Source organism: Thalia democratica, chromosome 2 (assembly GCF_965202585.1).
Source record: "Thalia democratica chromosome 2, ktThaDemo2.hap1.1, whole genome shotgun sequence".
In the NCBI taxonomy this organism is placed as follows: Eukaryota; Metazoa; Chordata; class Thaliacea; order Salpida; family Salpidae; genus Thalia; species Thalia democratica.
This window is the reverse complement of record NC_139166.1, coordinates 44013315-44033117: the sequence shown is the minus strand read 5'-3', so window position 1 is coordinate 44033117 and position 19803 is coordinate 44013315. Positions and strand designations below refer to the sequence as shown.

Sequence of the window (19803 nt, the reverse complement as noted above, 5' to 3'; positions counted from 1 at the left end):
ACTACATGAGTATTTTAGTAAAGTAATTACTGGAAATTAAAATTCAATTAAAACTATCTGGCATATATAACTGGAGTTGAGTATAATGATATATCTGATAGCGTGTATACGTGCAAAGGTTTAAAGCTTAATTTCTATTAAAATGTTAGCAGATTATCGGAACCATAAAGCTTAATAGTTAATAACATTATTTATATGACTTTTTATTAATCTGCATTGTTTTAAGACTCCTGCTAAATACGATAAAATCTTGAAGTGTTTTTTATTTTTGCTTCTTATTGTAAAACACTATAGTTACAAATAAGTTAATACAGTTATGTCAAAAATTATTCTATTTATTTTCTATATAGGTTAGAAAATGTTATAACAAAAGTTTACAATTTCAACGTGTAAGGACTTTATTATCATCAAACTTCAATAAAACGGCAAACTATACGCTCAAACTGTACAGGGAAGTCAATTTTAACTTATAATCATAGTAATTAACCTTATTTACAAAAACTAAAATTCAAACTTTGTACAATATATATAAAATCTAATTAAACACCTTCATGATGGTAATAAAGGACAAAAGACAAGGCACATTTACAAAAACAGAAAAATTTAACTTTAATTCGGTTATGTTAAAATTTTAGTAATAAGCATTTATTTAAAATGTAACTTTTGTTTTGGGAATGAAAAACAATTATTGACTCAAATCAGGTGAATTTACACATTCTCAAGTTCTTACATTATCGCACAACTGTTTTGTTCTTCTGGGTTCTGTGAAAAAAAAAAACTGTTGATAAGGTTTCGTAAATATTTTACTTATTGTAAACATTCTGTAGTAGTCATAGTATAAGTACTACAACAACCAGCTATAAATGAAAAACCGATTATTAAAAAAATATAAGATTTCTAAAAAAGGTTAGAAATAATAAAAAATTTTGATTTTAAATAAAAGTCATAGAGGTATGCTGGTTTTTAAAGATAAACTAAAAATTCTAATCTAAGTTTGGAAACAATTTTTTTTTTTTAATAATTTAAACAAAAACTTATTTGATCATTTCAACTGTACTTTAAAAAATACGAGAACTTAAGCTAATTCACATTTATTAACTTATACAGACCAAGTTTTTATGAAACATACAACAGCAAGGCTAATTATGAAGTAACTAGTGCAATTTATTACAAATGCAAAATACCTAAAAACTACTATACAATAAAAAAACTTTTTTAAATGAATTGAATAATTAGTATGTAGAACAATTTACAGCTCAGAAACTGCTTTTAAATTTTTATTTAAATTTTACAATATATTTACAACATGCAATTAGTTGCATTAACTAAAATATTTCGTTAAGCTTAATTGTGACAAAAAACTTAAACATTGCTTTGCGACATACTTAAAAAAACAAGTACTAGTCTACTTCATAATTATTGAACGCTACCTTTTTCTTTTACTATTTTATTTTTACTTTATCTATAAGGTAGATTTTTTGAGTCAAATCAAAAATTTTCTACTTAACATGTAAAAATTGTTTAAAATTCCAGGATTTTAAGTGATTTTTGTTATAAATTCCAGGTTCTTCCAGTTATTTTTTCCTAAATTGTCAAATTCCAGGTTTTCCAGGTAAAGTGGCAACCCTGTATATATTTTTTATTTTAAATTTCAAAGGAGAACTTGTTTAATTTTACGATTTCACTACTTTGATTTATTATGGACATATTTTACAGTTACATAAATTACAGATGTAGTCGTATAGAATGGATCTCAAACCTTACAATATGTTTGCTCTGTCAGCATGCAAATGGTAGTTTACTATCTTTTTAAACAATATATATAAATCCTCTATAGCTTACATCATCGGCTACATTTTACTGAATCCAAAAGCCTTGGATGTGAAAAGCAGGAAAATCTTGTTAAAACTGCAAGTTTTTTAGAGATGTGCTATTGACAGGTTGGCCAAATGTTTTTGGCAAATTTTCTCCAGATTTTCAAAATTTCTTCCAGATTTTTAAGATTACACGTTTTAGGATCTATTTTCAGTTTTAATTTAAGTTTAAGGTAAAAAACTGTTTTGAACAGTGTGTTGACATTGAAAAGATATCTTAAAGCTTCTTTAAACATGTTTTTTGATAAAAAATTTTTGATGATAACAACAAAAATTTACCTATACAATAGATATTAAGTGTCAAATCAAAATTTTACTACTTACATGTAAAAGTTGTTTAATCCCAGGTTTTTTAGTGATTTTTGTACAAAATAAAGTTTTTTTTTAGTATCTCAAATTCCAGGTTTTTTTAGCCTAAATTGTCAAATTCCAGGTTTTTCAAGGATTCCAGGTTTTTTGGCAACCCTGTATTGATATTTACTTTTAGAACTTACAATGCTCATAACAATTTTAATTTTAGGTTCAAGATAGAAGTATGAGCTAATTTCAATGAGAATAACTTTAAAAAAAGCTTGTTTTGCAATTCTTGCGTCAAACAAACAGTTTTAAAACAGTATAAAAAAAAAATATTGACTTATACGGATTTTTTTTTAATTCTTGACCAACTACTAATTTTACTAGTTATGATTATCACTTAATTACTGCTGATTCTTAAGTTTTTTTTAGCTAGTACTGAAACTTTTAAACTTCTAAAAATTACTAAAGGCTGTGTAGAATAGTTTTACTCAAAAGTTTAACCTGTGTACAATGGTGCACATAATTTTAGCAAGTTGTAAAAACTTGTTTGTTAAAATAATTTTAATATAAATACGATATAAATCTAGTATGCATCTTTTTTCTGAATCCTTGAATTTTTTGATACTAAATTAAATAATCATTAAAAATTAAGTTTAGGAGAATGTATTTTTGATTACCTAGAACAGGGGTCGGTAAACTGCGGTCCGTGGGCCGAATGCGGCTCTTAAAGCCAAAATATGCAGCCCAAGAGGCTTTTTTTAGCTAAAAACATACTTTTTTAAACCACAAAAAAATTATTTTAAAAAATAGAACAGGGTTCTTATTTCAATAAAAACTCTTAACTAGTGCTTTATTATTGCTTAGTATATCAAACTTTGATTTAATACAGTATTTTTATACAGATTACTACTTTTATTTTTAAACAACTGCGGCCCCTAAGAACTTTTTCGAAATAGTGCGGCACGCGAGCAAGCCTTTCTAGTAAAATTGGCCCGCGAATTACAAAAGGCTGCCGATCCCTGATATAGAATGAAAAAAAGCTTTATTTAGCTCAAAAATGTGCACAATATTCCATTATTTTGAGAACCATTGGTATAAATCAAACAATTTTAGTTTTATTTAGTCAATAAAAAACTCAGTTGATTAAAAAGTGCTAGTTTTACTAATGGTTTCATGCAATAATTTAATTGATAAATTAATTTAATTACAATAAATGCTAAATATTTAAATGATTAGAAAGCTTCGTTTCAGATACTAAAACTAACTTAAGTTTTTAAAGTTAGTTCATTTTAAATTAAAATTACGACTGCAAAAAAAGTCTAATATTAAAGTAATTGTATCTAAAATGTTCTATGTACAGTGCAGAAATTAATTATTCTGAACAATTAAGATCTTTTCGTTTAACTATACATTTATGGATTTTTCAAATTATTTTTTTTGCAACAAGAACCTCATTATTGAGCGTCTTGTTAGTATAACGCTGGTACTTTGTTGTCCTTCGTTGTTCGACTTGAACCTTAGATTTGATGTGGTCAACTTTTAATTGACTTTTATCAATATTTAAGTATTGCATAGTAAATAAAACACAGTTTTTACCCAAGTCAAAACAATTACTTTTAACTAAGTACTACTAGCTTAATTTAAAAACACTATTTAAAGGAAAATTGTGTGGAAAAGTTTATTTTCAAACCAAACTTCTCGACGTTTAAGGGTCACGTTAAGCGGTTTACTTCTACGATTTGACCGCAACTATGTGGACTATTTTGCATTCAAGCGAAAAAAACAATCGGTTAGTTATATAAAAAGTTGTTACCTAACATTACTCAGTGGTTTTTATAAATTTTGTAAGATCGACTGACAAAGAAAATCAAATTATTTTGGTAAAGCTTTTTATTTAAAGAGGTTCAAGCATTTTATATTTAAAGAGGCTATAACTATTAAAATGTTATAAGTATAAAAATCCTAGTTTTTAATCTTGTATTAATTATAACGCAATTCAGCATAATAAAGAAACCAACCTCAAGTCTAGATCTCTTTACAGGGGCAGATTGCTGTTCCTGAAATATATATAAATACTTAATTATTAATTAACATTAAAACTTTTCATTGAGTAAACAAAAATTAAACAAACATTTATAAAATTTCAAGCCATCTTAAATCTTTAATAAATTAACATAATTTAGACACTTTTAAATGGTAAAAAAAAACAGAATATACAGGTAAATATTTAATATAAAATAATAATCTGCATTACGTAGACTTTTAAGAACGTACTTGTGCATCAGATGAGCTGGCAGAAAACATGACGTCATCTTGCACTGCAACTCGTTTCCGCTTGCGACGAGGTTTCGCTTTGGAGCGAGTTTGCATTGGAGAGGGCGTCATATGCAATCTTTAATTTAGTATAATTAATATTTATTTTATACTTATCCAACGTAAACTTATTCAATCTAGTTATAAGTTTCAATAAATGTTTTTATTAGCTGGTAACCATTTCTTTTTGGAAATTTTTGCACTAAATAAAATTTTAAAGCAAACCTAGTTTCTTCTTCTTCCAGAAGCTTTCTATAGACGGAAATTTCTCCGTCGAGTTTCACCTTGATGTCGGCCAGCTCCTGATACTCCTTCTCCAGCAAACTCAACGTTTCCTTCGTCTCGTCTCTCTCTTGCTCCATCTGGCGAATAGCTGCTGTGTGAATTTCTTGTTGAGTTTCCACTTTACGCTGCAGTTCTGCGTTTGAGCTTTTCACTTCAGCGTGCTGTAATTTACATAAACATGGTAAAATGTACATTATAATAATAAATTTTCTATAAATTACTATTAATTCAGAGTCGGAAATAATAAATGATAAATATAATTTCATCATTAAATTTTATAAGAAACATTTCTTTTTAGAAAAATTTAATTTAATAATATCTATTTTCGCAGCACAGTATGCTAATTTGACTTTTACAAAAAAACTAATGATTGAACAAACAGATTGATTTAAAGTAAATTTACTATTATTAATTCTAGCCGCAAAAACATCATCAATTAAGTTCTACGAAGTTATAATGAAAAATGTTAAACTCTTTAAAACCAATAAATGAACGCTTCCTTTTATAAAATTTTAAGGACAAAATGGACATCTAATTTGAATTTTATTCTAACTAACCTAAATTTTCTAGAATATTACCTTTAGAGAATTGTAACCCGATATAGATTTCGAATGAACAAAAATAAAAAACTATAATAATTTCTCTAGTACAATCATGTCTAAGACAAATTCTAAGTGCAGGGTATGGTTAGGGGTAGCAGCTTTTCTAGCCGGCAAGTTAGATTCACTATGAAAGTCTTTCACTAGCCCCGGTGTTTAAAAAATTTCAGGAATAAAATATTTTATCCTAATTTTATTGAACTAATCACTTATTAATCAAATGTGTACTGGAAATCATTTATGTAAAAATTTTATGCTAAAAACACTCAATTTTATTTGTTTTTACAAGTTATTTTAAAATTAAAATACCTTGCATGTTTTTTATTGACCTCCCTTAAATTAGGTTGCAGTCTACCGACCCGTTTGTAGTTTATCTAATTAATAATCACTATTATACTAAATAATATTGATTTTTATTGTAAAAGTTTAAAACTTATATGTCATGTTTTTTAAAACCTACTAAACTATTAAATAGGTTTTCTTACTTAAGTGTTAATATAACTTATTATAGGAACAAATAATTAGATCTTACTATATTAAAATAAAACATACTTCTTTCTGAAGTTTGTTCATGCTGATTTTAAGGTGATCAATCTCAACTTTTGTAGCAGTGAATTGTTCACTAGAAGTCGTGATTGCAGATCTTGAAACTTCTAGACTCGACTGTAGCTCAGAAACCTTTAAAATTACACAATTTAAAGCAAGTGTAGATACTTTACTTAACAAAGATTCAATTTTTTCCTTTTTTAACATATTTTTTATTGTAACTTTACTTTAAACAGTTAAAATCATAGAAAGAAAATGAAAATAATTTACTTAATTCAGTTTATTTTTTTCATTACACATAATTTTTATTTTTATTTTAAACAGTTGAATGCAGTCTAAGTATTTTGTAAATAACAAACTTTAGATTGGAAAGCAGATTCAACATCATCCTTGTACTGTTCCATATCAACTTCATGTTGTTCTCGCAGGTCGTTAATAGTAGCTTCCAATTTGTTTTCATACTCAGCTTTGAATGTTTCTTCATTGATTGTAACTGTTGACACTTTACGTGCCTCTGTAAGCTCCTGTCATGTTTGTTAGAAATGTTGATAGAATTGTTATACAGCTAATTTCAATCAAACATACTTCAAAATTCATAACCTCGATGTGCAATACTGTCGGTTGTAAGATAGTGCATAATTTGGATAATATATTTAATATGTATTTTAAATAATAATAGAAAAACTTAATTAAACTAAAATGAATAATGAACATATATAACTTTATTTTTTTATCCTCAATTTTTAGTAAAATAACCTTCAACCTTTTTAATATAAAACTTAAAAAATAAAACTTGGAGACCATTTTTAAATAATATAAGTCGTTAGTATTTTGTTTTGTAAAAATAAACTTTAGATCAGGGTTGGGAATACAATAATATTTTATTGCAACAATAATAATAAATTGCCTTTAGGGGCGATTTTGGCTATCAGGGGACAATAATCAGTAAGGAGCTGAATAAGTAAATAGGTAACTGAACAGTAATGGCTGGTATACAACAAAAGGGGCGTTATTTTTTAATTTTTACCAAGGGGGCAATTATGAAAATGAGTTTGGGAAACCCTTCTCTATATAGAATAGAGTGAAACTTGTTTTTTACCTCAGCATGGATTCTTTCCTTAAACTGAAGGTCTTCTCTGACAGATTGAATTTTGTTTTCAAGATCAACTCTTTGCAGAGTTTCTTTTTCAAGAACTTGTTGACAACTTTCGTATTCTTGTTGCAATGCTGCTAGCTTGCTAGATAACTTCTCTGTAAAAAAAAGTATTACAATTACCAAAAAAAAGCAGACGTTTATTTGAAAGTTTTATTTTCTACCTATTTGAACTTATTACTAAATTTAAATTAATATTTTACATATAAAAACATTTAGACTAATCAAAGCGAAACTAAATTATAAATATGTTTTATTCAAAATAATATTAACTGCTGCCTTTATTTACATAATGCATCCTTCCATTTTGTACCTTAAATTTATAAAACAAACTTATATTACGTTTTTTAAAGCTATATTTCAATTTTGGTTTACATTTGCTTTATTAAGCTATAGCGTTAAAAGATTAAACTTAAATAAAGTTAAAAGTACTAACCTACTTTTATAAAACTATAAATATATATTAAAAAATAATAAACTATACAGAGTTTTAAAACTTTTGAAAAAAGTGCTAATTTTCTGCATTTATAATGTTTAACAATATTTAACAGTTTACGTGAATAGTTTCAAAAAAAATCAATTACTAAAAACTACTAAAAAAAGAAAAAAACAAATACCATGAGATTTTTTAAGTTCGTCAAAGTCTTTTGACTGGGTAGCAATGAAGTTTTCTTTCAACTGAAGACTGCTGTGAACACTTTTCAACTCAGCTTGAAGTTTGTTGTTAGAACTTAAAAGTTCTTCGTTTCTGTTTTATTTTATAAACGTTTTACATACAACTCAAAAAAAATTCAAAACTTTTATTACTTTTACTATAATGATAATAAATTAAGTACGTCCAAAGAAAAGATAAGTTCAAGTCAAAAAATTCAAGTAAAATTTATTGGAAAAAGTATGCTTTAAATGTTAATTTCGCCTTTTCCCTTAAACTAATATTAAAAAAAATCTTAAAAAAACAGCAGTTTTCAAAGTCAGTTTATGTACCGTTGTTGAAACTCAAAATTAATTCTTTGCTGATTTTGTAATTGCTGCTGATACTGACTATGTGAAGGTCTTTTTGGTTTCTGTTTAACAATTCTAACTTCCGCCATTATTACTTAAAAGATTAAAGATACTAAACTATTAACAAATATAACCTACTACGAAAAAAAACAATGTTGTCAAATAATGTTAATTTCTTAAAAGAAAACCTGAATAAGTATAATGAAAAGTGTTAACTGATACGTAATTAGTAAACATAACTTAATTTAAAACATCTAGTTAAGCTCAAAAAGCTTTATAAAGTTAGATAGAGATAGGAAAAAGAAAACAAAAATAGAGTGCATTAAAGGAATTTATCAGCCTCTAAAGCTAAAATAATAAAAACAAAAGAGGAAATTAACGCTCTAATAATTATTGCTTATCTATAAAACTTCGCAAAATAAACCCTTATTCAATGTATTAATTCATTCTTTGACGAAGTTATAAAATTACTTGAAACTAATAACAAAAAAAAATATTATACTACTAGTGCGAAATATATAATCGAATATAAACTTATATAACATTAAAATTCTTAAAATTTTTGTAGATACTTTTGCGCACGCATTTTGATAAGTTTAAACTATTGAAAAACTGACCACAATCAAGCAAACAAGCTCAGTTTCAATAAAATATTAGAATAGAATATATTTTGTTTAATAACCACGACATAATTATCATAAAATATAAACACTAAAAAGTGTGCTAGTTTATAAAAGTAAGCTTAGTTTTAAATATTAACTTTAACTAACTTCGTTAAAGAGCTAATCAACTTATTTTCAAACTTAAACAAAAAAAAAGAATAAACGTTTGCTTTGAAAAAAGACTGAAAATTTGTTTAACCCTGGCAAATCCTAAAAAAAGTTTCCTTGTTAAAATGAAAAATTTATTTTTTATTAGTAATGGTTATCTAAAAAAGTTAAAAGCAGAAGTTCCAACTTTTTTTTTGTAAAAAGCAGAGATAGGCTAAATTTTAAAATAAGTTTTCATTTAATAATGGCTTTGTGAGTTGATATAAAACTACATTATTTTTAAAAAATTAAAAATGTTAAGTATTTCTTATACAAGTATGCAGTAATTTCAATTTATTATTGATAAAATGAAGCTAACATACTGTGTTGCTAAGTAGTAATGCTGCTGTTGTATAAAATTTTGTTCTTGTGTTTGCTGATGATGTAAACCATTCATTATAATATTTTTATCTATAACTAACACTACCACGAATTAAATTCCATTGTTATAGAATATGAATCAGACTCTATTTATTAAACTGACGTACTTATAGTTGAGTCACAATGAACTTTTTTTTTATTAAAAACCATTAAATTAATCATATTCAATAACTACAAAAGAATTAATTTTAACCCAAATTTAACTCAATTAGTGCAACAACTTATCAGTGAACTTATATGTAGGAAACGATACAAAAATATCAAAAATCAATTATGTAGTTTGTTTAATTTGATTTTACATTTCAGTTTCAAAAATTGTAATTAATCACTATAAAATACTGCTAAAAGGGATAATAGCTAAGCTGGCGGCTACACAACAGGTGTTAGATATTCTACGCACAGCAACGCAAAATCGTTATCGATTAGTTAACTGTACACACGTATAATGTCTTAGATTGTCGGTAAATTTTGCAATAAATGTAATTTAGGTTTAATTTTTAAATAAATTAAAATTTACTTTTTAAAGTTAATTAAAGTTTGTGATTGAACAACAATTTCTCAAAACTTAAATAGTAGTGACGAATGTAAGAATTCTCTCTAGTAATAACTTTTACGACAGCGCTATGTGAAAGAGGACTACAATAAAGAAAGAATTCTAAAAAGGTCGAATGCAAACTCGCCGTATGTTGTTGTTTGTTTAAGAAAGGCGGTGTGGAAATTTATTATTTGGTTTCTCCTAAATATCACATACCATAACAAACATATCTCACAGAACAGCGTATTTTGCTCATTATTTTTATAAAATAAATATATTTGGACGTACACTTAAATATTCAATGAAAATTTAAAACCACTTTATAAATAAAAAACAATTTTTCAATAAACAATGTATGATACAAATTCTAGATTTTTTATAACAGTAAAATAAAATATTAAAAACAAATATTCAAATTGAAAGCTAAATAGTTCAGAATATATTTTATAACAATAGAAACAGCAAACATTTAAGATACTTCATGCGTTATGCCAATCTAGGGCGGGGTTCGGTAATTCTACCTCAACTATTTTCACAAAATATTGTGTTTGCGCTGTTTTAGTAGCTATACGGTAACTTTAGAAGTAATTACTTATATGATATTCTAAGCAACCCTTGCAGTTACCATTATTATTTTAAGACTTACTTAAACTACAGCTATAAAAGTTAAATTATCACAAATATAAAATATAATTTAAATATATTCTCAAATAATTAAACAATAAACATAAGTTTTAATTTAAAAGTAATAATAACAAAGTTTTTTCTAGTCTTACAATGATATCTAATAATACTTATAGTAATAATGAAAACTTCAACAAATAACTTATTAAATTCTTAATAAAAGTTTAGGACATTAGACTTTTTACGACAAACATCAAATAAAATATAAATAAAAGATGTGTGCAAATTAATTTATTTTTACTCAGTTTAAACTAACAAAATCAGTAGTTGATAAATTTTTCAAATAGTATTCTTCTTTTACAACTATCAAAATCAATTAATTGTATGTGTAATCAGAACTTTCTATTCAAGTAACAAAGTACCATATAAAGAAATTAAAAAATTAGAAACTGTAAGGGAACCTTGTGAAAAACTAATAACATATGTTGATTTACTACGATGTAGTAAGTAAGCTAAATTCTCACTCGAGTTTAATTTTCATTTAACTAATTTTAACTTCATTATTAGTTAGAAGAGAAAACAAATAAAAAACTAAAACTGAACATTCAATAAACTTTCAATATCTGATATGCTTGATATAAATTGTTTATATTTATTTTAAAATAAATTTAAGTAACTTCTTTAATTGCTTACTATATAACACAAATAATTAAAATATCAACTGTTTTATAGCAGTGAAACAAAAAAACAGCAACAGTTTTCTAAATAATTTAGAGTAAAAGAAAGTAAAAATAAAGGAATTTTCCTATATTAAAGTTTAAAATTCCTATATGTACCACAGATTATGCAACAGGTTACAAAACACATACGAATTTTCAGAATTTTATGCATGATTAAGTAGTACTAAGGAGCAATGTGATACTAGCCCTTCTGCTAGTAACCCTTATAACCAAACAACTTAAAAAGTTCCATAGCTTTATAAAGCAGCCTAAAAAGTAAATAAGATTATTCAAAGTTTCTAAGTTAACTTCGTACTTGAGTATGTCAAACTGTCTTGTTACAGCTTGATTTCTGTACAATATTTTGCTACACTTTTTTACTAAGCTGTTTATAATAATTACATAGACTAAAAATTGAAGTATTTAGTTTTTTTTTTTTTTTGTAGTAATAAAAATTGCTGAATATTTTGTTATGTGAGGTTATAAGACAAAATTTACCTTATCATTTTTAAGTTAGGGGCTTAGAAATACAACTTTTAATGAAATCACATCTAAAAAATCAAGAACCAATAGAAATTACCTTTTCTATATGTTTTTAAAACTTATTAAAGATAATAATGATATTTCAAGCATTTTAAATAAATACTAACTCTTTTGTTGCATCATTCAATTTGTCAGCAAAATTTGCTCTATCAAGAGCAAGTTGAGCTTTTTCTTTGGAAGTTTCATCAAGAAGTCGCCTAGCTTCAGACAACTCAGCTTCATAAATGCTCTTTAGCTTTGTAGTCTAAATATATAACTCTAATATGATGTATATTTATAACATTATGATTTATTAAATAATACTTAACATAATACATAATACAAACTTTGATTAATTATATCAAAAAAAATTCCCTTTTTCTAGAAAACATAACAACATTTTTTGTTTGTTTCAAGTACAAATAATTAATACCAACCAATAAACTTAAAGACTTAGATAAATATTTTAAAATTCTAAAATTTTATCTAAGTTATTTTTCATCCTTCAACTTTAAAGTTGAATATAAAAGAAGTAAATATTGTTTAATGGATTTTACTGTAAAACAAGATTTGTATACTAATTATTGTAAAAACTTTAATAACATTTTAAAGTTTAACTGATAAAAAAATGCTTTAAATTTAAATTAATTTTTATTTTTCAGAACAAATATAGGATCAAACTTTAGAAAGATTTTACCTTAAAACATTCAAAAAAACTATCTATTTTTATGTTTTAACTTTTAAATTTTCACAACTTAATACACACTTAACTTTTTTCAGTCAGATTCTTTAATAAAAGTAACTTAATAAGTTATTCATTTTTTACTCTAAATATTTTGTTAAGGAACTACTTTTCTAAAAAAATGCAAACCTTGCTTGTTGAAACTTCTTCATATTGTTCAACTTGGACTTTCAAAGTGCTGTTTTCTGCTTCAAGAGATCTGACCTGTAATTATAAATACTTTAAAAAAAAAAAATTATACTTGAAGATTATAACAATCGAAATACAATATTATGCTTATTATAATAGATTATACTTATAATATAACATAGTGTTGCATTTTGATATATTTAAAATATAATTTCAAAACGGTAGTGATTGATCATATTAATAACTTTAAGCTTCAGACTTGTTACTATAAACAACAAGCGTATTTCATTAATCATCGTCCTTTTCAATAAAAAACTATTTATATTACAACAGCTAAGTAATTTCATTAAACACCTTTTCCACATAAGCTGCCATGCGATTGTTGAGATGAGCCATCTGATCTTTCTGTTCCTTGTTGGAGGAAACTGATGGTGACAGAAAGGTGGGTGAACCACCCATCATTGACTTTCTAGTCCTTGCAAAAAATAAAACATTATTTAGAAAAACTGTTTTTTTTTCAGTTTAACTTCAACTCAAAATATAAATGGTCGTTAGATTAGTACTTAAATGTGGTTTACAATTAACTTTACATGTTAATTGTAAAATGTTACAATTTTCAGTTGTAATTTTTTTAACAACACAAATGTTTAAAAATCTGAAGTTACTTTTATAAAAAATTATGTTCAACAATTACAAATTGATTAATATACATATTTTAATATTATGAAACATTTAGACTGTATTTATATAAGTTAAAAGTAATTAAGTTGTAAATTAATGACTAGGATTTAAAATAATTAGGATGTTCTACTAATTTTTTAATAATACAAAGTAAGAATACTAAACAACTAGAAAAAGACTATATTAATTTTATTAACTATTTTTAATTTATATAACTTTAAAATATTCAAATTCTCAAGTTGTATAAATTTAAAAAACAACTTTTATTTAAAAATATTTAAGGAATTTTTTTTTCACATATAAATATGATACTAAAATTTAATAACTATTTGATGTAAAATAAACTAAAAATTTACTTAAATTTAAAGACTAGTATAAGTCTTTAGAACTGGGATTGTCTTTAGGCAATTCTAAAATGCAGCAATACTAATAATTAATATTGTTGCAACAAACTAACAAATTCAAGTGAACTATTTTCATTACTAAACTGCTTATTTTTTCTTTTAAGACAAAACAAAATAAGTAGTTTTTTTTTAAATAGAATAATCTACTACTTTGATCAAGGTTTTTAATAAAACAATTAAGTTTTTTTTTATTTTTAATTCTCATCATTTAACTATAACTAATAGTAATGTGATTTTAACTTTAAACTTTTTTTTTGATTTTTATATACAAAGACTATGTGTACATAAATATTTCAAATAACACTTGAATTTCAATAAAATTTTAATACTAGATGATACACTTACTTTTTTCGTTGAACTGGTGTCTCCATAATAATTTTATAAAAAAATCTAGAAAACCTGAAAAAAAACATCAAACTTTAATATTTAAAAAGCTTCAAAGAAATTTTTTACCCAACTTAATCAATAGTTAAATTTCATACATTAATTTACACATTAAATAAACTGTTTGATATAAACAAGGTTGCCAACTGGTTTTTTCCAAATTTTTCCAGGTTTTTAAAAGTACAAATTTGTGGGTCAATTTTTAGTTTAAACTTAAGTTTAAGGTAAGAAACTGTGTTAAATATTATAAAAACATTGAAAAAATTCTGCAAAGCTACTTTAAAATTGTTTTTTGATAAAAAAATTTTGATGATTATAAAAACTTTTTGTTTATATGATAGATTTTTTAATCAAATCAAAATTTTACTACTGAACATGTTAAAATTCCAGGTTTTTCCAGGATTTTTTTTACCTAAATTGTCAAATTCCAGGTTTTTCCAGAATTCAAGGTAAAGTGGCAACCCTATATTAAATTCAACACTGTCACTAAAAAAAGGTGCTACAAATGAAATTATAGCGGTTTATGAGGAATATATAAGTTGAGCTTATAAAATATATAACTTAATGTTTAATGTTTAACTAAAGCCATAGGGGAGTTTTTAAAATGATGATTTTGTTACAATGATATTTAACTTGGCCAGCAGTTGCTTTTTACTGTTAGAGTTTGGTATAATCATATAAACATTTGTAATCAATTAAAATATATAAATTTCTTAGGGTTGCCTCTCTTTGAATCAAAAACTTCTGCCTTGAATGATCAAAAACTATATCCTGAGTCTCCTTGAGATTTTCTAGAATTTCAAAATACCATGAGTGTGTTGCAACCTTGCAAAATGTAACTAATTTTAAAATTTAGTTTAGATTTTTTTTTTGTTAAAATGTGCAATACAGTAGGGTTGAAAAACCCAATAACTTCTGAAGCAAATTACTCAACTTTTATTTTGTATAAAAATTATTTGAAGACTCTTCTCTTTTAACTCGGTTATTTTTTGTAAGTCTATTTGTTTAAAAAGTCAACCTTTAAAATTGCAGTTGAAACTTTTCCAAAACATTTAAAATCTAAACCGTTAGCAACCATTAAAACAGCATATTTTTAAAAAAGATTTAAGTATTAAATGCATTGATTTATCAAAAGTATTCAAAAGTTTTTGATTTTTTTTACTTTATAACTTTATTTTTTTCTTTTAATTATGATTTTATGAAAACTAATTTTTCAAAAAAAAAAACATTTGAACAAGAGTTAAAAAATTCAAAAAACAAATTGGCTTAAAACCAAAACTTGAACAAAAAAATTTAACATATTTCAGAAAAATAAACAAAACTTTAAGTTAATTAAATAGAAATTTATTGAATTTTTTTTTATATAAGGCTAAAATATAGTTTTAAAAGTTTTACTGGTTGCTAAAGGACTAAATTTTTAGATTTTAAAATTAAAAATTTGAATACATGATTAAGAAAATAAGTATTGGTTTTTAAAAAAATTACTGAGTGAAAAGAAAAGTCTTTGAAGAAAATTTCAATAAAAAATATTTCAAGTATAGTAATTATTTTCAGAAATTTATGAATATTTTAACACTAGTTATGGTTATAACAAACCCACACACATGCAAATGATTCTGAAAAAATTAACAAAATAATTTATGATTTTATTTCACAAATGTTGACACAATAGAAACTAAACATAAGCATTTTTGTACAAAACTAAAAATTACCTTTAGTGAATAGTACTCATTGCCTAAATTGCTTAGCTTATCTGAGATATAAAATACAAGAATAGAAATCTAATGACAAAAAATACTTTAAAGAGTTGCCTTTTTTTTTGAAGCAAAAAAGCTAAAGTAAACAAAAACTAGCTTAAGTTTATGACAAAAAAAAATCTCTTAATTAGGCTTGAATATCAAAAATACAATACTAAAATGACTTATAGATCTAGCTAGAATTAGAATAATAATTATCAAAAAATTAAAAGAATTTCAACCATAAAAACCAGTCTGAGATACAGTAAAAATTTTAAAACTAAAGATTTTTGTAAAAAACTTTAAACAAGCCTAATTTAGCAAGTGTTTCTCTAAAAGTTTCAAACTAGCCTGAGTTGGCAACACAGTTTTTAAAATTATCTAAGTAGCCTGAGTGTGTTGCAAGCCTATATAAATTTGTTCTATATAATACTTATACTTATTTAGATAAAAAATTTATTATACTACAAATAAAAACTGTTTGAATTTCTAGGTATTTTTCAAAAATAATCATATCTAAATTTGTTATGCTTAAGTTTTTAAATTTTAGGTTTTGAGGTAAATTGGTCACCCTAAAAAACTATAACAAAACAAAATATCAAGCAAAAAGTAATGTAATAATATGTACTGATTTCAGGGTTACCACTCTTTGAGCCACAAAAAGACTATCTTGAGCCATCCTTGGTTTTTAATTCTTAATAAAAGTGTTTTGCTTCATCCTGAACTAGACTGAGTTTAAAAATAAATCATAGTATCCTGAGCTGTCCTGAGTCATCCTAGGATTTTCAAAAATTTCAAAATATTCTGAGTAACCATAGTAAATGGCAACCCTGTTACAAGCTTTCTTGTCTGATGGTTAAAATAGTATTTTAAAAATGTTTTTACTAGTATAAAATTTCTCAAAATTTACTTATTTTTTTTTTTTTTTTTTGGAAAATGTTTAAATCTTTTATAGGACACTGTAGTTAAATTTCTTGAGAGTTGAATTCTATCATTTCACATATAAATAATGAATAAAGAAGGTTTTTTAATGATACTTAGTCAAAATTTTGAGTTTTACAGATTCTTTCAAAAAGTATTAAGTTCTAGGGTGTTCCAGTTTTTGTTACCTAATCTTTTAAATTCAAGTTTTTTTCAAAATGGCTATCCTGTAGAAAGGACAATATACAGAGGGAGAAATAGTTTGTGACAATTATATCTGTAATTTCTATAATGAAGAACAGGGTTGCCACTCTGTTATTCAAAAAACTGTTTTGAGTGACTTTAATCTGCCCTGAGTTGATTTATTGAAATTCTAAAAAAAAAAAATTTAACTTTTCAAAACTAATAAAAACCTAATGATTCAGCAAATAGGTTAAAAATAACAAAATATTGCAACTAAAATTTATTAAAAATCTTTTAAACACTGTCCTGAGATTTAAAAAATCTTAAAACTATGCTGAGGTTTTTATAAAAAACAAAACTATCTTGAGTCAGCTTGAGTTTAAAAAAACTTCAAAATATCTTGAGTTATACTATGAGCGTGGCAACCCTTTAAAATGGCAGAAAGAAAGAAAAAAAAGAGAACGCTCACAACTATGGTCAATGGATTGGTGTGGAGAAAGACCTTTTGGTCATCAAGCCTCACACCATATATGTGTAAATAACTTTGATAAGTTTTATTTAAAACTTTGATAAAATTTAATTTTAAACTAAATGTATGTTTTTTGTTTTTTTTAACTTCAACTAATTAGAGAAATTAATTCCTAAAAGAAAAAAAAAAGTATGCACTCTTTTTTAAACCCATTACTACCAATATTGACCATGAAAATCATAGTCTACCATGGGCACCACACCGTCTCCTCCAAAAAATTTCAATTTTTATGATCATGTACGTTCACATTTTTCTTGTTGCCATAGATTTTAAAAGGATTTCTTACTTTTCAAAATGTTTCTACAACTTATTGTTAAATTTTCATTAGATTTCTAGATTTTGATAACTATTAAGATCAAAAAAGTTAACAAAAATAAATGCTGAGTTGCTAAAAAAGCTATAGTTTTCCAATTTATTTCTCTAAAGTTTGGAGCTTTTTTCTTCCCTACCTTTTCAGCAATTTATTGTTCAGTTTATAAAACAACAAAAAAATAGCTCAAAACTTTCGGTCCTAAGACACAGTTAGTGAAACTTTGGTTTATTGAGTGGCACAGCTCTCGGATACCTTTTAATGTCTTGTCCAGGACAGAAGGCTCAGTAAACATAATTTACTTTAAAACTTATATTTAAACTTAGTAAAGATATCTAACATTAAAGTTGACAAAAAAATTAATAGAAAAAATTGCAGCTACAGATGTTATACATCCAAGTTTCAAGGATTGACAATAATGCTTTATCTGACTAGTTTAAAAAGTTAAGTTGACTGTACAAAATGCTGTTAAGAATCCTTTACAGTTTTTACAAAACATTAAGATAAAACTTAACAATGTATAACCTACTTACTTTTGGAGTAGTGGTCCTAATATATGCAATGAAAACTCATGGAGTTTAGCGTTGTAAAATCAAAACCCAGTGGTTGTCACATATACAAAAAAGCAGTTTTTTTCTATCTTTTAAAAATCTATCAGTAGAGTTTATCTTCAACATCAGCACAAGTTAATTATTTTTATTTACTACTAACAAATGAAAATTTAGGTTTATAAACTATAAAATAGAGATTGTTTCTAAAAATTGAAATACTTAAATAAAATTTAAATTTTTAATATCACAACTAAAAACACTACTTAAATCTGAATTAAAATAAGACTTATGTATTAATTAAAATAAAATTAGCACCAGCTTATACTTATGGTTCTTACCAAACCCATAATATTTTTATAAGTTTATGAGTAGTACAAATTCAAAATTCATTTTAATATAAAACGAATTCATTGAAATAATTATTCAATTCATATTGTTTAAATACCTTGCAAAAATTTAAAGTGGTATATAATTATGATAATAATGTAGGTTTTTTTAAACTAGCTACAATTATTTACAGTTTGTTTACGCTTGGCGCGCCTTCCATCCTACTTTAAAAAAGTTAAAATGCAACTTAATTCCCTCTTTTAGTAAAGAGCTGTAAAACTAAAAAATTGATAGTTAATTCGTTTAAACACTAAATAAAAAATAGTGCTACATAACTGTAAAGTTTAATAATTATACAGATTGATGATTCAACTGGTTTTAAATAAGGAATTTAACCATAATTACTTAAATTTAAAAAGTTTAATAATTGATTTCAATTATTGCATTATCAGAATATAGTGTTAATATAGTTATATACAAAGATTTGAAATGTCTAGCTAAAATAAGTTACGTCATAAAGAATTAAGTGTAAAAGTCTGTTTAAAAGGTTTTAATTAGAGTTAAGTTATACATTGCTGATTTAAAGTTGTTTATAAGAAAAAATTGTTGAAACAAAAACATTTAAGATTTTAGAAAATTAAACTAAAAATACATTACAAAATAAGACAAAAAACGACAATAATAATACTAAAAACACGCTAAATATAAAGTTTGAAGTTGTAGAAATCTCGTTGATTACAAACTTCGGCTCGTGAGTTTTAATAAGCAATGATTCAAGAACTGAGAAATTATTGTTTATTTGAATTTGCGAGCCAAAAAAATTGTTAACAACGAGATTTCTACAATTTATAGTTTTATAAATTGCGTATTTTTAGTACTTTTATTGTCGTTTTTTGTCGTATTTTGTAATGTAATTTTTAATTTAGTTTCAAGTAAGATTTCTATAATCTTAAATGTTTTTGTTTAACAATTTTTTCTTATAAATAACTTTAAATCAGCAAACTATAACTTAAGTCTGATTTAAATCTTATAAACAGACTTTTACACTTAACTCTTTATGACTTAACTATTTTAATCTAGAAATTTTAAAATCATTAAATATAACTACATTAACACTATATTTTATCAGTTTTTAGCAAGCATATTCTGATGACGGGCTAAATGAGTTAATTGATAAACTTTAGAAATGAGTGATTTATGTTATAATCTTCAAATATACAGCTAGAGTTGTATTGTACTATCAAACA

At 24.8% G+C, this 19803-nt stretch overlaps 1 protein-coding gene across 1 annotated transcript; it reads right to left on the bottom strand.

Moving 5' to 3' along the window:
• Nucleotides 1-386: 386 nt before the first annotated feature.
• Nucleotides 387-18256, bottom strand: LOC145829324 (lamin-B3-like). Its single transcript, XM_082937088.1, has 13 exons — nucleotides 18212-18256; nucleotides 13961-14014; nucleotides 12885-13005; nucleotides 12531-12605; nucleotides 11788-11924; nucleotides 7685-7815; nucleotides 7014-7165; nucleotides 6274-6438; nucleotides 5921-6046; nucleotides 4710-4930; nucleotides 4446-4563; nucleotides 4190-4228; nucleotides 387-762 (listed from the first exon to the last, which is right to left on the bottom strand). Exons 2-13 carry the CDS (start codon nucleotides 13984-13986, stop codon nucleotides 727-729), a joined length of 1347 nt encoding a protein of 448 aa, XP_082793214.1. The 5' UTR covers nucleotides 13987-14014; nucleotides 18212-18256; the 3' UTR covers nucleotides 387-726.
• Nucleotides 18257-19803: the final 1547 nt, after the last annotated feature.

Excerpts from the sequence above, each read along its gene's own strand:
- LOC145829324 (XM_082937088.1), bottom strand. The coding sequence starts at position 13,986 with ATGGAGACACCAGTTCAACGAAAAAA. Across the intron at positions 7,816-11,787 it reads TTGAATGATGCAACAAAAGA|AAACGAAGAACTTTTAAGTT; the intron begins GTTAGTATTTAT and ends AAAATAAAACAG. Across the intron at positions 7,166-7,684 it reads CGAACTTAAAAAATCTCATG|AGAAGTTATCTAGCAAGCTA; the intron begins GTATTTGTTTTT and ends TTTTTTTTACAG.